This window comes from Oncorhynchus kisutch, linkage group LG6, assembly GCF_002021735.2.
Source record: "Oncorhynchus kisutch isolate 150728-3 linkage group LG6, Okis_V2, whole genome shotgun sequence".
Taxonomy (NCBI): Eukaryota; Metazoa; Chordata; class Actinopteri; order Salmoniformes; family Salmonidae; genus Oncorhynchus; species Oncorhynchus kisutch.
Window position 1 is genome coordinate 62229508 of NC_034179.2, and position 23139 is coordinate 62252646.

At 44.9% G+C, this 23139-nt stretch overlaps 1 protein-coding gene across 2 annotated transcripts in view; it reads right to left on the bottom strand.

The window, feature by feature from the left end:
- Nucleotides 1-1526: 1526 nt before the first annotated feature.
- Nucleotides 1527-23139, bottom strand: part of LOC109893139 (serine/threonine-protein kinase TAO2) — a 36966-nt gene continuing 15353 nt past the window's right edge. Inside the window, exons 17-20 of one of the 2 annotated variants that reach the window (XM_020486207.2) lie at nucleotides 6526-6765; nucleotides 6212-6424; nucleotides 5673-5855; nucleotides 1527-5532 (exon numbers count right to left, since the gene is read on the bottom strand). In XM_020486207.2, coding sequence (XP_020341796.1) covers nucleotides 4606-5532; nucleotides 5673-5855; nucleotides 6212-6424; nucleotides 6526-6765 — 1563 coding nt within the window. In that variant the 3' untranslated portion in view covers nucleotides 1527-4605. Of the gene's footprint in view, nucleotides 5533-5672; nucleotides 5856-6202; nucleotides 6425-6525; nucleotides 6766-23139 lie in introns of both variants that reach the window. The other variant, XM_020486206.2, reaches the window with a different exon arrangement.

Consider the following 23139-nt stretch of genomic DNA (forward strand, 5'->3'; position numbering starts at 1 on the left):
AAATTAGGCCTTAATCTATGGATTTCACGACTGGGCAGGGGTGCAGCCATGGATGGGCATAAGTCCACCCACTGGGGAGCCAGGCCCAGCCAATCAGAATTGGTTTTTCCCAACAAAAGTGCTTTATTATAGCCCACTCTCAGATGATCCCGCACGTGAATTAGCCAGATGTGGAGGTCCTGGGCTGGCGTGGTTGTGAGGCCTGTTGGACGTACTGCCAAATTCCTTAAAACGATGTTGGAGGCAGCTTATCGTAGAGAGATTAACATGAAATTCTCTGGCAACAGCTCTGGTGGATATTCCTGCAGTCAGCATGCCAATTGCACGCTCCCTCAAAACTTGAGATATCTGTGGCATTGTGTTGTGGCAAAACTGCACATTTTAAAGTGAAATTTTCTTGTCCCCAGTACAAGGTACACCTGTGTAATGATCACTGTTTAATCAGATTCTTCATATACCACACTTCTCAGGTGGATGCAGTGGGGGATTTAGGTATAGACGACTGGGCATATTGCCGGCGGCAGCACGGAGCGCCCACACCCAAAAAAATCGTAATGGTGACATTTGCACGATCGGTTTTCTATCGCTCATTTGCACCACACGTCAATGATATGTCACTGTGTGGGACTGTGGGTCAATTAACCTTGTCAGAGAGGGCGCCCTGTTTCTAGTTTGTGAGCTCGGCAGGCTACTGCCTGGGAAGGTCTCCCACTCAGAAGTACGAGATGGGGAGGGGGGTGGGGGTTGGTTGACCTCAGGTCTCCCCACTGGAAGCCCGAGGTAGGGGGAGCACAGGAATCTATCAAATAGCGCACCTCTAACTTTCTACAGTACTAAGGCAATTAGTAAAATCAATCACACTACAAAAGGCTACCAAATAAACCACAATTCATTCATAATACTGTGAATATCTAGTTTCACAGACATATTGTTTCATTTTTTTCTGGTTTGTGTAAAATCGTTAAGAATAATATAAAACCAGTCTGCACACCAACAAGGTGAATTGGTTTAGTCTTGACTCTTGGTTGACAGTGTTGGGGGGATGGGTAATGTAGTCTTGACTCTTGGTTGACAGTGTTGGGGGGGATGGGTAATGTAGTCTTGACTCTTGGTTGACAGTGTTGGGGGGATGGGTAATGTGGTCTTGACTCTTGGTTGACAGTGTTGGGGGGGATGGATAATGTATTGATGCCCGAGCGCCAAATCAACACTAATTTGTTTCTATTGGTATTTGTCGCTTCTTTTTGATATTTATGAGTCTTATTTTGGTATATATTTGTATATTTATATCATTTTAAATGCTATGATTATTTATTTGTGTTCCAAATGTTTGAATAAAAATTAGTGCAGAATGCTTTTTATTTTGTGGCAGGTCGGCGGGGCTGAAGGGGGTTTGCCCAGGGAGCCATACAAGCTAGAACCGTCACTGGGTGGATGGATTATCTTGGCAAAGGAGAAATGCTCACTAATAGGAATATAAACAAATTTGTGCATAAAATGAGAGAAATAAGATTTTTTTGTGCATCTGGAACATTTCTGGGATCTTTTATTTCAGCTCATGAAACATGGGACCAACACTTTACATTAGCATTTTTGTTCAGTGTAATTAGCCTAGCACGCGGAGGCACATAAATGAGTACAAACATCAATCCCTGCAAACAAACTCCACTATCAACTCTCAAATATCTCATAGGAGTGCTGATCTAGGTTCAGTTACACCATTTAGATCACAATGTATAAAATGACATGGACAGGGAGGACTTGATTCGAGATCAGCACTCCTATGGACCCTGGAGTGTTTTTCCCCAAGTCAATTTCCTTTTAAAGGATACACAAAATGTAATCTTCACCTTACATCTTTCATGGTTAGTTACACTAACTAATATAGTCTGTGGGCATTCCTTTGAACTGATACACATTCCAACCAAGTCCGTACAAATGAAGACAGCATCAAAAGTCATTTTTTCCTTTTTTTATTTTTCAAAATTATTTTTGTGTTTCTGTACAACAAATTCTGTAGCAGACCTCCGCTCCACTTTGCATTGAACCTGAACGTAACTTGGCTCCCTCTCTCTGTACAACAGTTCTATATCCCAGCACACAAATCCATTCCTCCTCTTTCTATCAGATTCTCGCTCATCCATCATCACCGTTGCCCTGCCCCACCAACTGAGGTGTATCTCAATAGTCTTTTGAGTCCCCTCATCTCTCCTTCGTTTGAATGATGTGAAAGGACAGGTTAAAGTGAATTTCCAAAACACATCCACCAAAGTCCTTTCACCTAGGACGAGGAAAAATAACTACTTTTGACTATTGAGACCCACCCCCCTCTAAGCGTACATCGGCACTACATGTGGGCAGCGACATCACACATTCTCTGTCCCGTCAGCGCTGTCTCCATGCCCTAGTCTAAAAATCACAGCCTCTGAAAATGAATCTAGCATGATCCCGTCGTGAACGTGTAAACTGAAGTAAACCACCCCAGACGTGTCTGGAGGTAACTTAGAGGTTAGAGTATTGAAATGCACCACTGGAGACCCAATGTTTCCCACCCCACCATTTTGTTGTAATGTTGGTGCTGTTCAGATTTGGCAGTGTGAGTTTAGGAGCCAAAGGTAGATGATTCTCTACACAAGAGATCCTGGGCTCGGTTAGAATACTTTAAAATAGCTCATTCCTTTCTACTACTTGACTACTGATGAGTAGGGAAGGTGAAAGCATAAAAGCGGCGACACTTCGCTTCAATCCAATCCTGTTCTATCCAGAAATATCTTCCAGAAAGGAAGGACACAATGACATTCACACCAAGCTATTTAAAATGTCTGCACTTGCTTGTTCTTGGCTGTTATATATGTATATATTTTTTAAGACCAAAAACAAATTCAGAGTATTTTTGGTGGGGTGTAGTAGTGTATAGGATGAGTACTGTAGTGTACAATCAACAAGCTTGGCTGGTCTGTGTCAACATGAACCACAAGAAGAGAGGTACAATATGGCACAAAACGTGCTGGAGTAGAGGCTGACTTTAGTCTAGAATTCAATATATTCACACACACACACACACACACAGCTAAAAACATGAACGGCCCGTCCACATTTAATACTGGCTCTATAACACCACGAGCTTTCGTGGTAATGCACTGCCCAGTAGACTCCGACCCTGAGACCATAAAGGGAATGCTTGGGGAAAGGAAGTCGTTTTTCTCCTTTTTAAAAAATAATAAAAACAATTGCATTCTTTCCATAGCGCTCCATAACAGTAACATTGCTCTTACTCCCCACCTAGTGGTCAAAATTGGCAATTAAAACTTTTTTTTTTAAACAACATTTTTTTTTAAACAAAATTAGTGTACAACAAACATTACAACTGCTCTAGTAGTAATAATAATAATAGCAACCATATCTATTTTCCCTCAAAACTATTTTCCAATTTCTATTCACATGGCAAAATGATCATTATTATTACTCTACCAGCGTTTCAGAGTGCTTTTATGTACACTAAGTACAATGTCGGACAAAGGTGTTGGACAGTGAACAATCTTCAATTTTACTGTCAAAACTTCCGACAGGTATTATATACTTATATGCATTTCTATAAACATGTATGAATACAATGCTTTCTGTACAGCACTTTCATGCATTGAACTGTAATAACTGCTTGATGCACATGTACTTCTAGGAATGGGTCAAGCGTGAAAAAACTAAGTGAGCATTGAGCTCTGTACACACACACCCGCTTTCATAATGTTCACAGGGAAATTATTGCTCGGCAGTGGCAGAGTTGTGTTGGGTCAGCCGAGCCACCGGATGGCAGTGTTACATCTGTCATATATTTGAAAATCCTATTACCAAAAAAACTACTGTTTCTGTAGTTGCCTCTCGTGGTTCAGCTCCTTGCTCCACCACAAAATGGACAGTATACGACCCATCATTACCTAGTATGCTTCGCGTGTTAGTTTCTGCGTTATTTACATAGTTTACATTGTATTTTAAAGCACCCTCTTTCGAACAGTTTTATCTCCACATCCATTCATTTCTTTCAGTTTGATGTCAGCACAGAAACCCATTGGTGTTAAAACTCCCCTTTAAAAACACTGCTTTCCTCCCACTTGTATCCCTCCCGTCTGTGCAGACATTGTTATACGCTCAGGTGTCTGTCTAATCTAAGCAGCTAGTCTGCTCAACTGACCCCTACTGGTGGCCAGCCCTGTCTGATCTTACTGTTAATAGCCCCGCCCCCTCCCTCATCTAAACCCTTCTCCTGAATTTGTGAGAGAGATGACCTCATCCAACAATAAAAATCACCTTGAACAATAGGAATGGTGGACCTGCTTTGGCTCCGCCCTTTGTGGTGGTAAACCTGTTTTAGCACCACCCCCTCCATGAACAAACACTCTGGTAGAAAGAAGTGAGATCAGGGACATTCAACCCCCCCCCCCCCCCCCCACTTACTGCATGGCATATCTCAAACGACACCCTAATTCCTCATATGAGAGGGTTAGAGTATCGTTTCAGAGGCAACCTCAGAGAAAGGGCAGGCTTGGTTTGTTCTCTCACCCCGCCCCTTTAAGACTGAGGGGTGGAGCCTATCGTTGCCCTTCCCCTTTAAGAGTAGGAGAGGTGGGAGCCGTTGGAGATGTGTGAGGTGACCGAGGTGCTCCGGCTCAGAACCCCCTCGCCCCCCCCTGCCCCGCCGGGCCCCCCTGAGGCCGTCCTCCTCAGGGGCTGGGGGCTGTTCCTCAGGGCCATCAGGCTGGGGCCCCTGGCAACCAGACCCCCGTATCCCCCTCCCTGGGAAGACGAGGAGGAGGAAGAGGAGGGTGGCGAGGAGGAGTAGAGGGAGATAGGTGGTGGGGGAGGCGGAGGTGGCAGGAGAGCCAGAGACTGGGCTGAGGCGTGTTGGGAGAGGTGGTGGTGATGAACTCCTCCCCCGTGGTGATGGTGTTGGTGTCCTCCTCCACCACCCCCCCACTCTCTCTCCCTCTCGCGGTCCTCGCGCTCGCGGCTCTCTCGGTACAGGTGTGGCGTGCTCTGGTGGTGGTGGTGGTAGTGCTGGGGGAGGTAGTGTTGCTGCTGCTGCTGCTGGTGATGGTGATGATGGTGGGAGGATGAGGAAGAGGAGGAAGATGAGGAGTTGGAGGAGTGGCCTCTACCACTCATGTTCATCTCACTATCCCTCCCCAGGCCGTGAGACAAAGTGATCGACTCGGCACGGCTGAAACCACCTCCACCGCTGCAGCTGTTCTGGCTACGCCACGAAGGGGGCGCCACAGAGTTCTGCACGCCGTGGCTCCAGTGGCTCCCGGAGCGAGGAACAGGGCGGGAGGGCCAGCCCCCGGGGCCAGAGGAGGGACTGGGATTGGGGTAGCCCTGGTTGAAGGCCTCGGCGGGGATGCCCGTCAGAGCCATGTTGCTGAAGCCAAGACGCATGCTCTCCGAGTCAAATGCCTCGATTTCCCGTGCCTGGCGCTCCAGTAGAGTACGGATACGCTCCGAACGCTCGTTCTGCAGAGACAGCATCTCTTCCTCAATCTAAGAGAGAGAGAGGGAGGAGGGGAGAGAAAAATAATATTTTAAGTGGCCTATCCTTTTTGGTGTCATCTATATTGTACATATTATCTTGCACACACACACACACACACCCTTCAGACACCCCTCCGCGTCGCTCTCACCCTCTGTTCCAGCAGGGCCCTGCGGATGGACACCCTTTGCTCCAGGTCCTTGGCTTCTCTCTCGTGCTGGGAGTCTGTGTGAATCTTGATCTTGCTCTGGTAAGCATTCAGCAGCTCCAACTCCTGCTGCAGCTGCATCCGCAGCACCTGGTATTCTGCTTCCTGGGTCTCGTCCAATCGCAGCTAGAGGGGGAAGGGGGGCGCTGGACGTCAGTAGAGCACACCCTGGTCTAATGGACAGTTTGTGGATGTCTACCACTCAAAATGTGGGATTTGTAGTCCTAATTTGTAATTTTAGTAGTTCTAGAGCTTAGCATGGACGTAGTAGGTGTTTGTTGAACTGAAGTTTGTTGGTATACATTTTTGGTGTGGCTGGTTTAATATGTAGGTGTATAGTTGATGTGTAGTGGGTGTGATCTGCAGTATGTGGGTGTCTGTGTGGGTTGTCTCTCTGCGTGTGTGTAGTTGTGTTGTAGTACTGCGTCGTTGTAGTTGTCAGGTGTATGAGAGGTGCACGGTAGGGTCCTTGCCTTACTCACAGCCTGTGTGGACAGCATGTCGTTGATGGAGTGGTCGTATTGCTCGGCCAGGATGGCCAGTTTCCTGGTCTGCTCCTCCTTCAGCCTCTTGAGCACCGCCTTGTGGTCGGCCTTGGGAGTGCTCTCCAACAGATGGTTCCTCAGGGCCTTGTACTGACGCGTCTGGATCTTACACGTGTCCTGGAACTGACGCTTGATCTGGAGCTCCTTGGACTGGGAGAGGGAGAAAGGAGAGTGAGGGAAGGAGGGGAGAGAGTGAGGGAAGGAGGAAAGGAAGGCGAGAGAGGGGGAAGGAAGGTGAGACGGAGCCTTACCTTGAGGCTCTTGGGCTGCTGGCGGACCTCCACGGTGTGTTTCTGCCGGAGTTCCTGCTCCCTCCGCTTGTTGTACTCCATCTGGTTGGTGAGCTCTGTCTGGTGCTGCGTGCGGATCAGGTCGGCCCGCGTACGCTGCACCGCCCCAAGCTGACGGAACTCCAGCTCCTGGGTGGACTCGTGGTGCCTCAGCAGCATGGCACACTCCAGGTCCCTCTGGGTCTGCTTCTTGTTCAAGTCCTGGAGGGAGGGGAGAAGGGAGAGAGCCCACAGAGAGAGTTGGGGAAAGGGAAAGAAACATGTAAAGGAAAAAAGATGGAGAGAGGGAGTGAGAGAGGGTAGGAAACATGTCAACCAAGTGATCACAATACAATTAAGTAGCTTTTGTGTGTGTGTGTGTGTGTGTGTGTGTGTGTGTGTGTGTGTATATATACATACTGTATGTATGTATATATACATACTGTATGTATGTATATATACATACACACACACACGATGGGATAGTGTATCGCCGCAGAAGGCTGTGGTAGCCATGCTGGTTAAGTGTGCCTTGAATTCTAAATAAATCACTGACAGCGTCACTAGCAAAGCACCCCATCACACCTCCATGCTTCACGGTGGGAACCACAAATGCGTAGATCTGTTCACCTAATTTGAGTCTCAAAGACAGGGCCGTTGGAACCAAAAATCTCAAAAACGTTGACTTTTTTCACTGGTCTAATGCCCATTGCTCGTGTTTCTTGGCCCAAGCAAGTCTCTTCTTCTTATTGGTGTCCTTTAGCAGTGGTTTCTTTGCAGCAATACGACCATGAAGGCCTGATTCACGCAGCCTCCTCTGAACAGTTGATGTTGAGATGTGTCCATTACTTGAACTCTGTGAAAGCATTTCTTTGGGCTGCAATCTGAGGTGCAGATAACTAATGAACATATCCTCTGCAGCAGAGGTAACTCTGGGTCTTCCCTTCCTGTGGTGGTCCTCAAGAGAGGCAGTTTCATCATAGCGCTTGTTGGTTTTTGCAAATGCACTTGAAGAAACTTAAGGTTCTTGAAATGTTATGTATTGACTGACCTTCATATCTTAAAGTAATAATGGACTGTCGTTTCTCTTTGCTTATTTGAGCTGTTCTTGCCATAAAATGGACTTGGTCTTTTACTTTAATAGGGCCATCTCCTGTATACCACCCCTACCTTGTCACAACACAATGGATTGGCTCAAATGCATTAAGGAAAGAAATTCCACAAATAAACTTTTAACAAGGGACACCTGTTAACTGAAATGCATTCCAGGTGACTACCTCATGAAGCTGGTTGAGAGAATGCCAAGAGTGTGCAAAGCTGTCAAGGCAAAGGGTGGCTATTTGAAGAATCTCAAATAGAACATATATTTTGTTTAAGACTTTGTTACTACATGATTTCATGTGTTATTTCATAGTTTTGATGTCTTCATTATTTTACAATGTAGAAAATAGTCAAAATAAAGAAAAACCCTGGAATGAGTAGGTGTGTCCAAACTTTTGACTGGTACTGTGTGTGTGATGTATGTATGTATGTATGTATGTATAACTTTAGTCCGTCCCCTCGCCCATACCCGGGCTCGAACCCTCTGCACACATCAACAGTCACGAAGCATCGTTACTCATCGCTCCACAAAAGCCGCGGCCCTTGCAGAACAAGGGGAACCACTACTTCAAGGTCTCAAAGCGAGTGACGTCACCGATTGAAACATTATTAGCGCGCACCACCGCTAACTAGCTAGCCATTTCACATCGGTTACGTATGTATGTATGTATGTATGTATGTACGTACGTACGTACAGTGGGGAGAACAAGTATTTGATAACCTGCAAAATCGGCAGTGTTTCCTACTTACAAAGCATGTAGAGGTCTGTAATTTTTATCATAGGTACACTTCAACTGTGAGAGACGGAATCTAAAACAAAAATCCAGAAAAATCACATTGTATGATTTTTAAGTAATTAATTTGCATTTTATTGCATGACATAAGTATTTAATACATCAGAAAAGCAGACCTTAATATTTGGTACAGAAACCTTTGTTTGCAATTACAGAGATCATATGTTTCCTGTAGTTCTTGACCAAGTTTGCACACACTGCAGCAGGGATTTTGGCCCACTCCTCCATACAGACCTTCTCCAGATCCTTCAGGTTTCGGGGCTGTCGCTGGGCAATACGGACTTGTCATGCTGGGAGACCCAGCCACGACCCACCCATCTTCAATGCTCTTACTGAGGGAAGGATGTTGTTGGCCAAGATCTCGCGATACATGACCCCATCCATCCACCCCTCAATACGGTGCAGTCGTCCTGTCCCCTTTGTAGAAAAGCATCCCCAAAGAATGAGGTTTCCACCTCCATGCTTCACGGTTGGGATGGTGTTCTTGGGGTTGTACTCATCCTTCTTCTTCCTCCAAACACGGTGAGTTTAGACCAAAAAGCTCTATTGTTGTCTCATCAGACCACATGACCTTCTCCAATTCCTCCTCTGGATCATCCAGATTGTCATTGGCAAACTTCAGACGGGCCTGGACATGCGCTGGCTTGAGCAGGGGGACCTTGCGTGCGCTGCAGGATTTTAATCCATGACGGCGTAGTGTGTTACTAATGGTTTACTTTGAGACTGTGGTCAGAGCTCTCTTCAGGTCATTGACCAGGTCCTGCCGTGTAGTTCTAGGCTGATCCCTCACCTTCATGATCATTGATGCCCCATGAGGTGAGATCTTGCATGGAGCCCCCGACCGAGGGTGATTGACCGTCATCTTGAACTTCTTCCATTTTCTAATAATTGCACCAACAGTTGTTGCCTTCTCACCAAGCTGCTTGCCTATTGTCCTGTAGCCCATCCCAGCCTTGTGCCGGTCTACAATTTTATCCCTGATGTCCTTACACAGCTCTCTGGTCTTGGCCATTGTGGAGAGGTTGGAGTCTGTTTGATTGAGTGTGTGGACAGGTGTCTTTTATACAGGTAGCGAGTTCAAACAAGTGCAGTTAATACAGGTAATGAGTGGAGAACAGGAGGGCTTCTTAAAGAAAAACTAACAGGTCTGTGAGAGCCAGAATTCTTACTGGTTGTAGGTGATGAAATACTTATGTCATGCAATAAAATGCAAATTAATTACTTAAAAATAATGTGATTTTCTGGATTTGTTTTAAATTCCACCTCTCACAGTTGAAGTGTACCTATGATAAAAAATTACAGACCTCTACATGCTTTTTAAGTAGGAAAACCTGCAAAATCGTCAGTGTATCAAATACTTGTTCTCCCCACTGTATGTATGCATGCATGTAGAGAATTGCCTTGAGACAGTTGAGACATGGATTGTGTATGCGTGTCATTCAGAAGGTGAATTGGGGTAGGGGGGGGGGGGGTGGAATGTCTTGAGCCAATAAGTATTTAACCCCTTTGTTATGGCAAGCCTAAACAAGCTCAGGGGTAAAAAAAATATACAAAAATATAAAAAAGTGCTTATTAAGTCACATGGACTCACTCTGTGCGCAATAAGTGTTTAACATGATTTTTTGAAATGACTACCTCATATCTGTACAGATATCTGTAAGGTCCGTCAGTCGAGCAGTGAATTTCAAACACAGATTCAACCACAAAGACCAGAGAGGTTTTCTAATGCCTCGCAAAAGGGCCTCTATTAGTAGATGCTGTGACGACCCTCCCAGTCTGCCTGCTATATTCTCCCCCTTTGCTCTTGTTTTCCTTACAAGGATGTCGTCGGTGGAAGGAGCTGGGAGGGTCGTCAGCGGAATGGGACACACCTGGGCCCAGGTGTGTCCCAGGATAAATTCACCTGTCCCCCATACATGGAGAGGACTCTCTCCACACAGACACACTTGGATTTTGGTAGTGGTATTTTTGTGGCCGTTTTGCTATCTTTCAACACCCCTCATTATCACATCTATGCACGCAGCCACTCACACCATTGTTAATTGTATATAGGTCACTTCAGTTAATAAATATATATTTGTTTTGTTCCTCATCTCCTTTTTTGGTACGTGCTTTGGGCCGGTTCGTGACATGTCCGGGCTCGTCCGGGATCATAAGGTTGGTTCCTAGACATCCTGATAGGTAGTATTTTGTTGCATTATGGATGGGTTAATGCTTATTTGAATGTGCTTTGTTTGGTATTCACGGCACAAGTGTTTAGTATAGTGCCTTTAGATACGCATCAGTGATTTTGGTTATCCGGTGACATCATCAAACAAGTGCGTTGCCTGGTAGAGTATGCCAGTGGGCTTAATACTAGCGTCGTTGGGGCTTACTGGTATGTGTATTGTGTTTGGGGGGAAAACGTGGAGTTAATGTTTGGAAACGCCGTAGATGCTTTGTTTGCATCTTTTGTTACAGCTTTTTGAGTTGTAATGTTTGGTACCCAGTGCTGGTTGCCTTTGTTTGATAAACTTGCCACTGCGGTGGATAGTTGGTTGTGTTCTGTGTTGGAGAGGTTATCATTGGTTAGTTTCCAGGCCCCTGCCCAGGCTGGAAACCCTTGCTCTACTCGCTGTTGGGACATTGGTCTGAGGTGAGTACAAACTGCTGTGTACCTCAGTGGGAGATTTGGGTAGGGTAGTGTCATTTGCAACCCGGAGCCACTCCTATACCTTGACTTTGTTGTCCTTAACTTCTTATGGCTGGGGGGCAGTATTGAGTAGCTTGGATGAATAAGTTGCCCAAAGTAAACAGCCTACTCCTCAGTCTCAGTTGCTAATATATGTATATTATTATTAATATTGGAAAGAAAACACTAAAGTTTCAAACTGTTTGAATGATGTCTGAGTATAACAGAACTCATATGACAAGCAAAATCCTGAGGAGAAATCAAAAAAGGTAGTGAGAAATCTGAGCTCTGTATGTATTCACCAATGAAATCCCTTGAGATATGTTGTACTGCCTAGGGGTTCCACTAGATGTCAACCATCAATAGAAATTATAATGAGACTTCTATGGTGTTGTGGGAGTGAATGATAGCAGATTCAGTCAGGTGTCTGGCAGTCAGCCATTTTCTGATCATGCTTATTCCTCATGGTAGTCACGTGCGTTCCATGGCTCATGAAGACAAGGAGGAATAGTCCGGTTGGAACTTTATTGAAGGTACATGTTAAAAACATACTAATGATTGATTCTGTACATAGTTTGAAATGCTTCTTCGACCTGTATATAACCTTTTGAAGTTTTTGTCCGATGTAACGATGACCAGAATGAGAGTTTGGATATGTATACCAAACACGCTAACAAAAAGGTATTTGGACATAAATTAGACATTTTCGAACAAAACAAACTTTATTGTGGACCTGGGATTCCTGGAGTGCTTTCTGATGTAGATCAAAGGAAAGGAATATTTATCATGTAATTTCTTGTTTATGTTGACGTCAACATGGCGGCTATTGTGACAAATGTTTCTGAGCGCCATCTCAGATTATTGCATGGCTGGCTTTTCCGTAAAGGTTTTTTGAAATCAAACACAGCGGTTGCATTAAGGAGAGGTAAATCTATAATTCCATGTGTATAACTTGTATTATCATCTACATTTATGATCAAATCAAATCAAATTTATTTATATAGCCCTTCGTACATCAGCTGATATCTCAAAGTGCTGTACAGAAACCCAGCCTAAAACCCCAAACAGCAAGCAATGCAGGTGGAGAAGCACGGTGGCTAGGAAAAACTCCCTAGAAAGGCCAATACCTAGGAAGAAACCTAGAGAGGAACCAGGCTATGTGGGGTGGCCAGTCCTCTTCTGGCTGTGCCGGGTGGAGATTATAACAGAACATGGTCAAGATGTTCAATGTTCATAAATGACCAGCATGGTCGAATAATAATAAGGCAGAACAGTTGAAACTAGAGCAGCAGCACAGTCAGGTGGAAGTTGAAACTGGAGCAGCAGCATGGCCAGGTAGACTGGGGACAGCAAGGAGTCATCATGTCAGGTAGTCCTGGGGCATGGTCCTAGGGCTCAGGTCAGTTGAAACTGACCTGAGTATTTCTGTTGAATGATGTGGCTATGCAAAATGACTGGATGTTTTTGGAACTAGTGAATGTAACGCTCCAATGTTAACTCATATTTTGATTAATATGAACCTTATCAAACAAAACATACACAATACATGAAGTCCCATTAGTGTCATCTGATGAAGATCAAAGGTTAGTGATTCATTTTATCTCTTTCTGCTTTTCGAAACTCCTCTCTTTGGCTGGGAAAAAATGGCTGTGTTCTGTGGCTATATGTGGTGACCTAAATCGTTTGTGGTGCTTTTGCTGTAAGGCATATTTGAAATCGGACACTGTTGTGGGATTAACAACAAGAATAGCTTTACAATGGTATGAGATACATGTATGTTTGAGGAATGTTAATGAGATTTGATGTTTTGAAAATGGCGCCCTACACTTTGACTGGCTGTTGTCATATCGCTCCCGTTTAAAAAATATATATAATAATAATTTTTCACCTTTTTTTAACCAGGTAGGCTAGTTGAGAACAAGTTCTCATTTGCAACTGCGACCTGGCCAAGATAAAGCAAAGCAGTGTGAACAGAGTTACACATGGAGTAAACAATTAACAAGTCAATAACACAGTAGAAAAAAAGTCTATATACAGTGTGTGCAAAAGGCATGAGGTAGGCGAATAATTACAATTTTGCAGATTAACACTGGAGTGAAATGATTAGATGGTCATGTACAGGTGGAGATATTGGTGTGCAAAAGAGCAGAAAAGTAAATAAATATAAACAATATGAGGATGAGGCAGGTAAAATTGGGTGGGCTATTTACCGATAGACTATGTACAGCTACAGCGATCGGTTAGCTGCTCAGATAGCAGATGTTTGAAGTTGGTGAGTGAGGTAAAAGTCTCAAACTTCAGCGATTTTTGCAATTTTGCAACACAGGCAGCAGAGAACTGGATTGAAAGGCGGCCAAATGAGGTGTTGGCTTTAGGGATGATCAGTGAGATACACCTGCTGGAGCGCGTGCTACAGGTGGGTGTTATATCTGTTCTCAGTGAGCTGAGATAAGGCGGAGCTTTACCTAGCATGGACTTGTAGATGACCTGGAGCCAGTGGGTCTGGCGACGAATATGTAGCGAGGGCCAGCCGACTAGAGCATAAAGGTCGCAGTGGTGGGTGGTATAAGGTGCTTTAGTAACAAAACGGATGGCACTGTGATAAACTGCATCCAGTTTGCTGAGTAGAGTGTTGGAAGCTATTTTGTAGATGACATCGCCGAAGTCGAGGATCGGTAGGATAGTCAGTTTTACTAGGGTAAGTTTGGCGGCGTGAGTGAAGGAGGCTTTGTTGCGGAATAGAAAGCCGACTCTAGATTTGATTTTAGATTGGAGATGTTTGATATGAGTCTGGAAGGAGAGTTTACAGTCTAGCCAGACACCTAGGTACTTATAGATGTCCACATATTCTAGGTCGGAACCATCCAGGGTGGTGATGCTAGTCGGGCGTGCGGGTGCAGGCAGCGAACGGTTGAAAAGCATGCATTTGGTTTTACTAGCGTTTAAGAGCAGTTGGAGGCCACGGAAGGAGTGCTGTATGACCTCCACTCGTTTGGAGGTTAGATAGCAGAATGGTGTCGTCTGCGTAGAGGTGGATCAGGGAATCGCCCGCAGCAAGAGCCACATCATTGATATATACAGAGAAAAGAGTCGGCCTGAGAATTGAACCCTGTGGCACCCCCATAGAGACTGCCAGAGGACCGGACAGCATGCCCTCCGATTTGACACACTGAACTCTGTCTGCAAAGTAGTTGGTGAACCAGGCAAGGCAGTCATCAGAAAAACTGAGGCTACTGAGTCTGCCGATAAGAATATGGTGATTGACAGAGTCGAAAGCCTTGGCAAGGTCGATGAAGACGGCTGCACAGTACTGTCTTTTATCGATGGCGGTTATGATATCATTTAGTACCCAGAGCGTGGCTGAGGTGCACCCGTGACCGGCTTGGAAACCAGATTGCACAGCGGAGAAGGTACGGTGGGATTCGAGATGGTCAGTGACCTGTTTGTTGACTTGGCTTTCGAAGACCTTAGATAGACCTATATCCATCCTGCCCTGCCTAACAGTTTGGGTCCAGGGTGTCTCCCCCTTTGAAGAGGGGGATGACTGCGGCAGCTTTCCAATCCTTGGGGATCTCAGACGATATGAAAGAGGTTGAACAGGCTGGTAATAGGGGTTGCGACAATGGCGGCGGATAGTTTCAGAATTAGAGGGTCCAGATTGTCAAGCCCAGCTGATTTGTACGGGTCCAGGTTTTGCAGCTCTTTCAGAACATCTGCTATCTGGATTTGGGTAAAGGAGAACCTGGAGAGGCTTGGGCGAGTAGCTGCGGGGGGGTGGGGGGTGGGGGGGGGGGGGTGGAGCTGTTGGCCGAGGTTAGAGTAGCCAGGAGGAAGGCATGGCCAGCCGTTGAGAAATGCTTGTTGAAGTTTTCGATAATCATGGATTTATCGGTGGTGACCGTGTTACCTAGCCTCAGTGCAGTGGGCAGCTGGGAGGAGGTGCTCTTGTTCGCCATGGACTTCAGTGTCCCATAACTTTTTGGAGTTAGAGCTACAGGATGCAAATTTCTGCCTGAAGAAGCTGGCCTTTGCTTTCCTGACTGACTGCGTGTATTGGTTCCTGACTTCCCTGAACAGTTGCATATCGCGGGGACTATTCGATGCTATTGCAGTCCGCCACAGGATGTTTTTGTGCTGGTCGAGGGCAGTCATTGTCTGGAGTGAACCAAGGGCTATATCTGTTCTTAGTTCTGCATTTTTTGAACGGAGCATGCTTATCTAAAATGGTGAGGAAGTTACTTTTAAAAGAATGACCAGGCATCCTCAACTGACGGGATGAGGTCAATGTCCTTCCAGGATACCCGGGCCAGGTCGATTAGAAAGGCCTGCTCACAGAAGTGTTTTAGGGAGCGTTTGACAGTGATGAGGGGTGGTCGTTTGACTGCGGGTCCGTAGCGGATACAGGCAATGAGGCAGTGATCGCTGAGATCCTGGTTGAAGACAGCGGAGGTGTATTTGGAGGGCCAGTTGGTCAGGATGACATCTATGAGGGTGCCCTTGTTTACTGTTGAAGGAATTGAATTCCTCTGTTTTAATTCCCAATTAAAATGAAACACTGTCAATTCATAACGATTTGTAAGACCCTTATTTTATAGGAATGGACAGAGTCCCGGTCTTAAAGTCAAGTAACAGCCTTTATTCAAGAGAGTACTCCGTACATACACATTTTACCACAGGTTATAAACGGAAAATGACGTCAGCGTTTTCTAAATGTTCCGTCTCTTCTTGACACTGGTAGAAAGGCTCTATAGCTCTCAAGCCTTCCCTCCTCGCCTAGAGCCAAGGTCAGTCAGTGTAGATAAGCATTCTAGACAGTCTGGAGATAGTTCCTTCATTTGTACCAAGGAACAGACCGTCATTGTTCTAAACTCTTGACTACATTATATTCAATACTGGAAGCAAGAGAGAAAATTCATACATGTACAGACTTATTTCTGGAGAGAGTAATATTTAAAATTAATAGTTTGAACTGTTTGGGTATGGACCTGGAAAGTATGACATTACTTTGCAGGTTCTCTCTGCAGTAGACTGCAACTCCTCCCCTTTGGCAGTTCTATCTTGACAGAAAATGTTATAGTTGGGTATGGAAATCTCCGAATTTTTGGTGGCCTTCCTGAGCCAGGATTCAGACACGGCAAGGACATCAGGGTTAGCAGAGTGTGCTAAAGCAGTGAGTAAAACAAACTTAGGGAGGAGGCTTCTGATGTTGACATGCATGAAACCAAGGCTTTTTCAAATCACAGAAGTCAACAAATGAGGGTGCCTGGGGACATGCAGGGCCTGGGTTTACCTCCTGGGTTAATGGGATTGCAGCCATAAGAAGTTAAGCCATTTTGCCACAACTTTAGAAGTATCCTTGGTCATTGTCCATTTGGAAGACCCATTTGCAACCAAGCTTTAACTTCCTGACAGATGTCTTGATTGTTGCTGCAATATCCACATAATTATCCTTCCTCTGATACCATCTATTTTGTGAAGTGCACTAGTCCCTCCTGCAACAAAGCACCCCCACAACATGATGCTTCCACCCCTATACTTCACGGTTGGGATGGTGTTCTTCTTCACCCTTTTTCCTCCAAACATAACAATGGTCATTATGGCCAGACAGATCTATTTTTGTTTCATCAGACCAGAGGACATTTCTCCAAAGAGTACGATCTTTGTCCCCATGTGCAGTTGCAAACTGTAGTCTGGCTTTTTTATTGCGGTTTCGGAACAGTGGCTTCTTCCTTGCTGAGCGGCCTTTCAGGTTATGTCGAAATGTGGACTCGTTTTACTGTGGAAATAGATACTTTTGTCTCCAGCATCTTCACATGGTCCTTTGCTGTTCTGGAATTGATTTGCAATTTTCGCACCAAAGTACGCTCATCTCTAGGAGACAAAGTGTCTCCTTCATGAGCGGTATGATGGCTGCGTGGTCCCATGGTATTTATACTTGCGTACTATTGTTTGTACAGATGAACGTGGTATCTGCAGGCGTTTGGAAATTGCTCCCAAGGATGAACCAGACTTTTCCTGAGGTCTTGGCTGATTTCTTTTGATTTTCCCATGATGTCAAGCAAAGAGGCACTGAGTTTGAAGGTAGGCCTTGAAATACATCTACACCTCTAATTGACTCAAATGTCAATCAACCTATCAGAAGCGTATAAAGCCATGACATTTTCTGGAATTTTCCAAGTTATTTAAAGGCACAGTCAACTTAGTGTATGTAAACTTCTGACCCACTAGAATTGTGATACAGTGAAATAATGTCTGTAAACAACATTTGGAAAAATTACTTGAATCATGCACAAAGTAGTCCAAACCGATAGTTTGTTAGACATTTGTGGAGTAGTTGAAAAATGAGTTAATGACTCCAACCTAAGTGTATGTAAACTTCAGACTTCAACTGTATCATCTCTTTTGTGTTTCCCAGTGTAATTGGCATTTCTCTTGTTGTGGTCTGGTGTGCTCAGCAGAGGGGAAGAGCAAGATTATTTTGAGAATTTACTTGTGACTATGGCGTCTTATGTAGATGAGTTAATTCGCTGTCCATCAGAGTAACTGTTAGAATTATGTACTAAAGAACTTGAAGATCGCTGATCACTACCAGGTTGAAATTTGTGATAAACGTCTAAAATTCTCATATATATATATATATATATATCTCAACCTACTAGAAGTTACCACTGGGCAGCCTCTGCCGAGGACTCGCCATCTCCCCGTTTTGCTACAATGGTCGTTCTGTCTGAGCCCTAGTTGAGACTGACTCCCGTGGTAAATCTGACTTTGGTCAAGACTGTTACTACTGTCAGGGTTCTGGTCATTGGAAAAACGAATGTCCTGTTCAGCCTCCAGTATTTATGCTGCAATAGTTTGTGTCGGGGGGCTAGGGTCAGTCTGTTATATCTGGAGTATTTCTCCTGTCTTGTCCTGTGTGAATTTAAGTATGCTCGCTCTAATTCTCTCTCTCTCTCTCTGAGGACCTGAGCCCTAGAACCATGCCTCAGGACTACCTGGCCTGATGACTCCTTGCTGTCCCCAGTCCACCTGGTCGTGCTGCTGCTCCAGTTTCAACTGTTCTGCTTGCGGCTATGGAACACTGACCTGTTCACCGGACGTGCTACCTGACCTGCTGTTTTCGACTCTCTAGAGACAGCAAGAGTGGTAGAGATTAGAGGTTGACCGATTAATCGGAATAGCTGATTAATTAGGGCCGATTTCAAGTTTTCATAATCTGAAATCAGTATTTTTGGCCGCCGATTTGCCTATATATATTTTTTTTTAAACAAATGTTATACCTTTATTTAACTAGGCAAGTCAGTTAAGAACACATTCTTATTTTCAATGACTGCCTAGGAACGGTGCCTTGTTCAGGGGCAGAACAGATTTTCACCTTGTCAGCTCGGGGATCCAATCTTGCAAACTTACAGTTAACTAGTCCAACGCAATAACGACCACTCCACAAGGAGACTGCCTGTTACGCGAATGCAGTAAACCAAGTTGCTAGCAAGCATTATACTTATCTTATAAAAAACAATCACTAGTTAACTAAACATGGTTGATATTACTAGATATTATCTAGCGTGTCCTGCGTTGCGTATAATCTGACTGAGCATACAAGCATACAAGTATCTGACTGAGCGGTGGTAGGCAGAAGCAGGCGCGTAAACATTCATTCAAACAGCACTTTCGTGCGTTTTGCCAGCAGCTCTTCGTTGTGCGTCAAGCATTGCGCTATTTATGACTTTAAGCCTATCAACTACCGAGATGGTCCTCCAATAAATCGGTATCGGCGTTGAAAAATCAGTCGGTCGACCTCTAGTAGAGATGCTCTGAATGATCGGCTATGAAAAGCCAACTGACATTTACTCCTGAGGTGCTGACCTGTTGCACCCTCTACAACCACTGTGATTATTATTTGACCCTGCTGGTCATCTATGAACATTAGAACATCTTGGCCATGTTCTGTTATAATCTCCACCCGGCACAGCCAGAAGAGGACTGGCCACCCCTGGTTCCTCTCTAGGTTACTTCCTAGGTTTTGGCCTTTCTAGGGAGTTTTTCCTAGCCACCGTGCTTCTACACAGCATTGCTTGCTGTTTGGGGTGTACAGCACTTTGTGACATCAGCTGATGTAAGAATAACTTTAAAATACATTTGATTGTTCTAAAGGGTAAATTCAGTGCTTATGTTAAACCTAAACCCAAGGCATTAGCAGCGCCTGTCCCACATCAGTTCACTCTTGTCACTCTCTCATGCCCAGGGGCATGTGAAAGTCCATATTGACCCAGATTATTTCCCTTTCACTAAGGAGGGTTGTGTCCATGTCAGGAAGTAACAACCTAGTGCCAGTGAAGATCTTGAGACACACAGGTGCCTCTGATCGTCTGTGTTGCCCTTCTCTGCGGAGACTGATTCGGGGTAATCGTGTTTTAATTAGGGGAACAGGTTTGAACTCTGTCAGTTCCATTGCAAAAACTGATGTGGGATTCTGAACTGGTGAAAGGTGAGGTTGTTGTAGGGGTGCGTCCTTCGTTGCCTATTGAGAGTATTGACGTTATCTTCGGGAATAACTTGGCTAGTGAGCGTGTATGGCCTGTGTCTCCATCTCCAGTGGTTTCCAATAGGCCATCAATTGTAGGGATTCCCGATGAGAGCGCAGAGTTTCCCCAGAGGTGTTCTGTGTGTGCGGTGACGCGTTCCATGAGCCTTGGCGACCTGGCCACTGCGCTGGCTAACGATGGTACAAAAATCTGTCACTACATTTCCCTGTTATTCCATTATCTCTGCAGGATACTTTCTCTGCTCGTTTTCCTTAATAGGATGTCGATGGGCGGAACTGGGAGGGTCGTCAGCGGAATGGGACACCTGGGCCCGGGTGGGTCCCGGGATAAATTCACCTTTACCCCATTCATGGAGGAGAATCTCTCCATGCAGACACACTTAGATTTTGGTTGTGGTCGATTTGTGTGTTTGCTTTGGCACCTTTCAACACCCCAGCTATGCACACAACCACACACACCATTGTATATAGTCTACTTCAGTTAATAAATATGTTTTTGTAACTTTGGTGCCTGATCAATTTCACATAGAAATGCAATGTTAAATGTCATTCTCATTGAAAGCAAGTTTAAGAAGCAGTAGATCTGTTTTGTACACTAGTATAACAGGTGAAAATACTATTTGTTTATTGAAAATGTGTTGCCTTCAGGAAGGAATCAGACAGACTTTTTCCACAGTTCCATTTCATACATTTTAGAATAAGGCTATTTCCTCACAATACCCCATAATGGCAAAGCTGTGCTGCGACACTCCCCATCCAACCTGACCGAGCTTGAGAGGATCTTCAGAGAAAAAAAACCTCCAAATACAAGTGTGCCAAGCTTGTAGCGTCATACCCAAGAAAACACGAGGCTGTAATCACTGCCAAAGGTGATTTTAAGTACTGAGTAAAGGGTCGGAATACTTATGTTCCTAGCAAACATTTCTTGCTTTGTCACTACGGGGTAGGTTGAGGGAAAATAAACAATTTTAGAAATCGGCTATACGATAAAAATGTGGAAAAGTCAAGGGGTCCAAATACGTGTCAGGGGATTGAGTTAAGCCTCGCCCCACCCCTACGGTCTATTTCCTCGAATTGCTGGCAACAGTGTGGGGGTGTGGATTTACATGCTAATTAGGCTTGGGCGGTATATCGGCGCATTTGGAAATAGCCACAGGATGGTGTATCAATACATTTTAATATTTGTAGCTATACTAAACAAAAATATGAACGCAAAGTGTTGGTTCCATATTTCATGAGCTGATATAAAATATCCCAGAAATGTTCCATATGCACAAAACACTTATTTCTCTACAATTTTGGGCAGAAACTTGTTTACATCCCTCCTGTAAGTGAGTATCACTCCTTTGCCAAGATGGCATATCAAGAAGCTAATTAAAAACAGCATGATCATTACACAGATACACCTTGTACTAGGGACAATAGAAGGCCACTCTAAAATGTGCAGTTCTGTCACAACACAATGCCACAGATGTCTCAAGTTGAAGGAGCGTGCAATTGGCAGGAATGTCCACCAGAGCATTTAATGTTCACTTTTCTACCATAATGTTTTAGAGAATTTAGCAGTACGTCTAACCGGCCTCACAACTGTAGACCATGTGTAACCATGCCAACCCAGGACCTCCACATCTGGAATCTTCACCTGTGGGATCGTCTAAGACCAACCACCCGGACAGCTGATGAAACTGAGTATTTCTGTCTGTAATAAAGCCCTTTCTGGGAAAAACGCATTACGATTGGCTGGGTATGGCTCCCCAGTGGGTGAGCATATGCCCGCCATAGACTCGGACCTAATAAATGTATTGACTGATTTCCTATGAACTATAACTCAGTGAAGTCGTTAATTGTTGCAGTTAACATGTGCAATACTTTGAGATAAAGCAGATTGCTTTTCTCATTTCACCTGTCACATATGAAGCATACCGTAGTTCCCCAGAACAGTTCAGCCAGTGATGTGTTTGTAAATAGCACAATGGAAGAAAGCAGGATCAGGTGAGTCCAGCTGTGTATTGACAGGGGTCGTGTTTTTTATCGAAAGTCAGTGTTGTTGTTTCCCCCCCCCCCCCCCCCAATAGAGTGAACAGGAAAATCCAACTATAGTTTTCCTTCACAGAAAATACATTAGAGCAACACATTCAGCAATAAATAGCTTAATAGTCAGTGAGTTAACAAAAACGATGCATGGCCATTCTATTTTTAACATTTATCAGTCACATTCGGTAGCTCATACCCGTGCATGTAAACTCAGCAAAAAAAGAAACGCCCTCTCCCTGTCAACTGTGTTTACTTTGAGCAAACTAAATATTTGTATGAACAGAAGATTCAACAACAGACAAACTGAACAGGTTCCACAGACATGTGACTAACAGAAATGGAATAATGTGTCTGAACAAAGGGGAGGAGGGATCAGTATCTGGTGTGGCCAGTATCTGGTTTAAGTACGGTGCAGTGCATCTCCTCAAAGACTGCACCAGCTTTGCCAGTTCTTGCCGTGAGATGTTACCACACTCCTCCACTAAGGCACCTGCAAGTTCCCGGACATTTCTGGGGGGGAATGGCTCTAGCCATCGTCTTCCCTGTGTCTTCCCTGTAACGCACAGCGAGATTGCCTGCAATGACAACAAGCTCAGTCCGATGACACTGTGATGCCCCAGATGGACCCTCCACCTCGATCCTGCTCCAGAGTACTAGTCTCGGTGTAACACTAAATCCTTCGACGATAAACAGAATCCGACCATCACCCCTGGTGAGACAAAACAGAGACTCGTTTTGCCAGTCCTGTCTGGTCCAGCGTCGGTGGGTTTGTGCCCATAGGTGATGTTGTTGACGGTGATGTCTGGTGAGGACCAGCCTTACAACAGGCCTACAAGCTCTCAGTCCAACCTCTCTCTGCCTATTTGGGACAGTCTGAGCACTGATGGAGGGATTGTGCGTTCCTGGTGTAACTCGGGCAGTTGTTGTTGCCATCCTGTACCTGTCCCGCAAGTGTGATGTTCGGATGTACTGATCCTGTGCAGGTGTTGTTACACATGGTCTGCCACCCAGAGAACAATCAGCTGTCCGTCCGGCATCCCTGTAGCGCTGTCTTAGGCGTCTCACAGTACGGACATTGCAATTTATTGCCCTGGCAACATCTGCAGTCCTCATGCCTCCTTGCAGCATACCAAAGGCACGTTCACGCAGATGAGCAGGGACCCTGGGCATCTTTCTTTTGGTGTTTTCCAGAGTCAGTAGAAAGGCCTCTGTAGTGTCCTAAGTTTTCATAACTGTGACCTTACTTTCCTACCATCTGTAAGCTGTTAGTGTCTTAGCGACCGTTCCACAGGTGCATGTTCATTAATTGTTTATGGTTCATTGAACATTTATGGTTCATGGGAAACAGTGTTTAAACCCTTTACAATGAAGATCTGTGAAATTATTTGGATTTTTACAAATGATCTTTGAAAGACAGGGTACTGAAAAAGGGACATTTCTTTTTTTGTTGA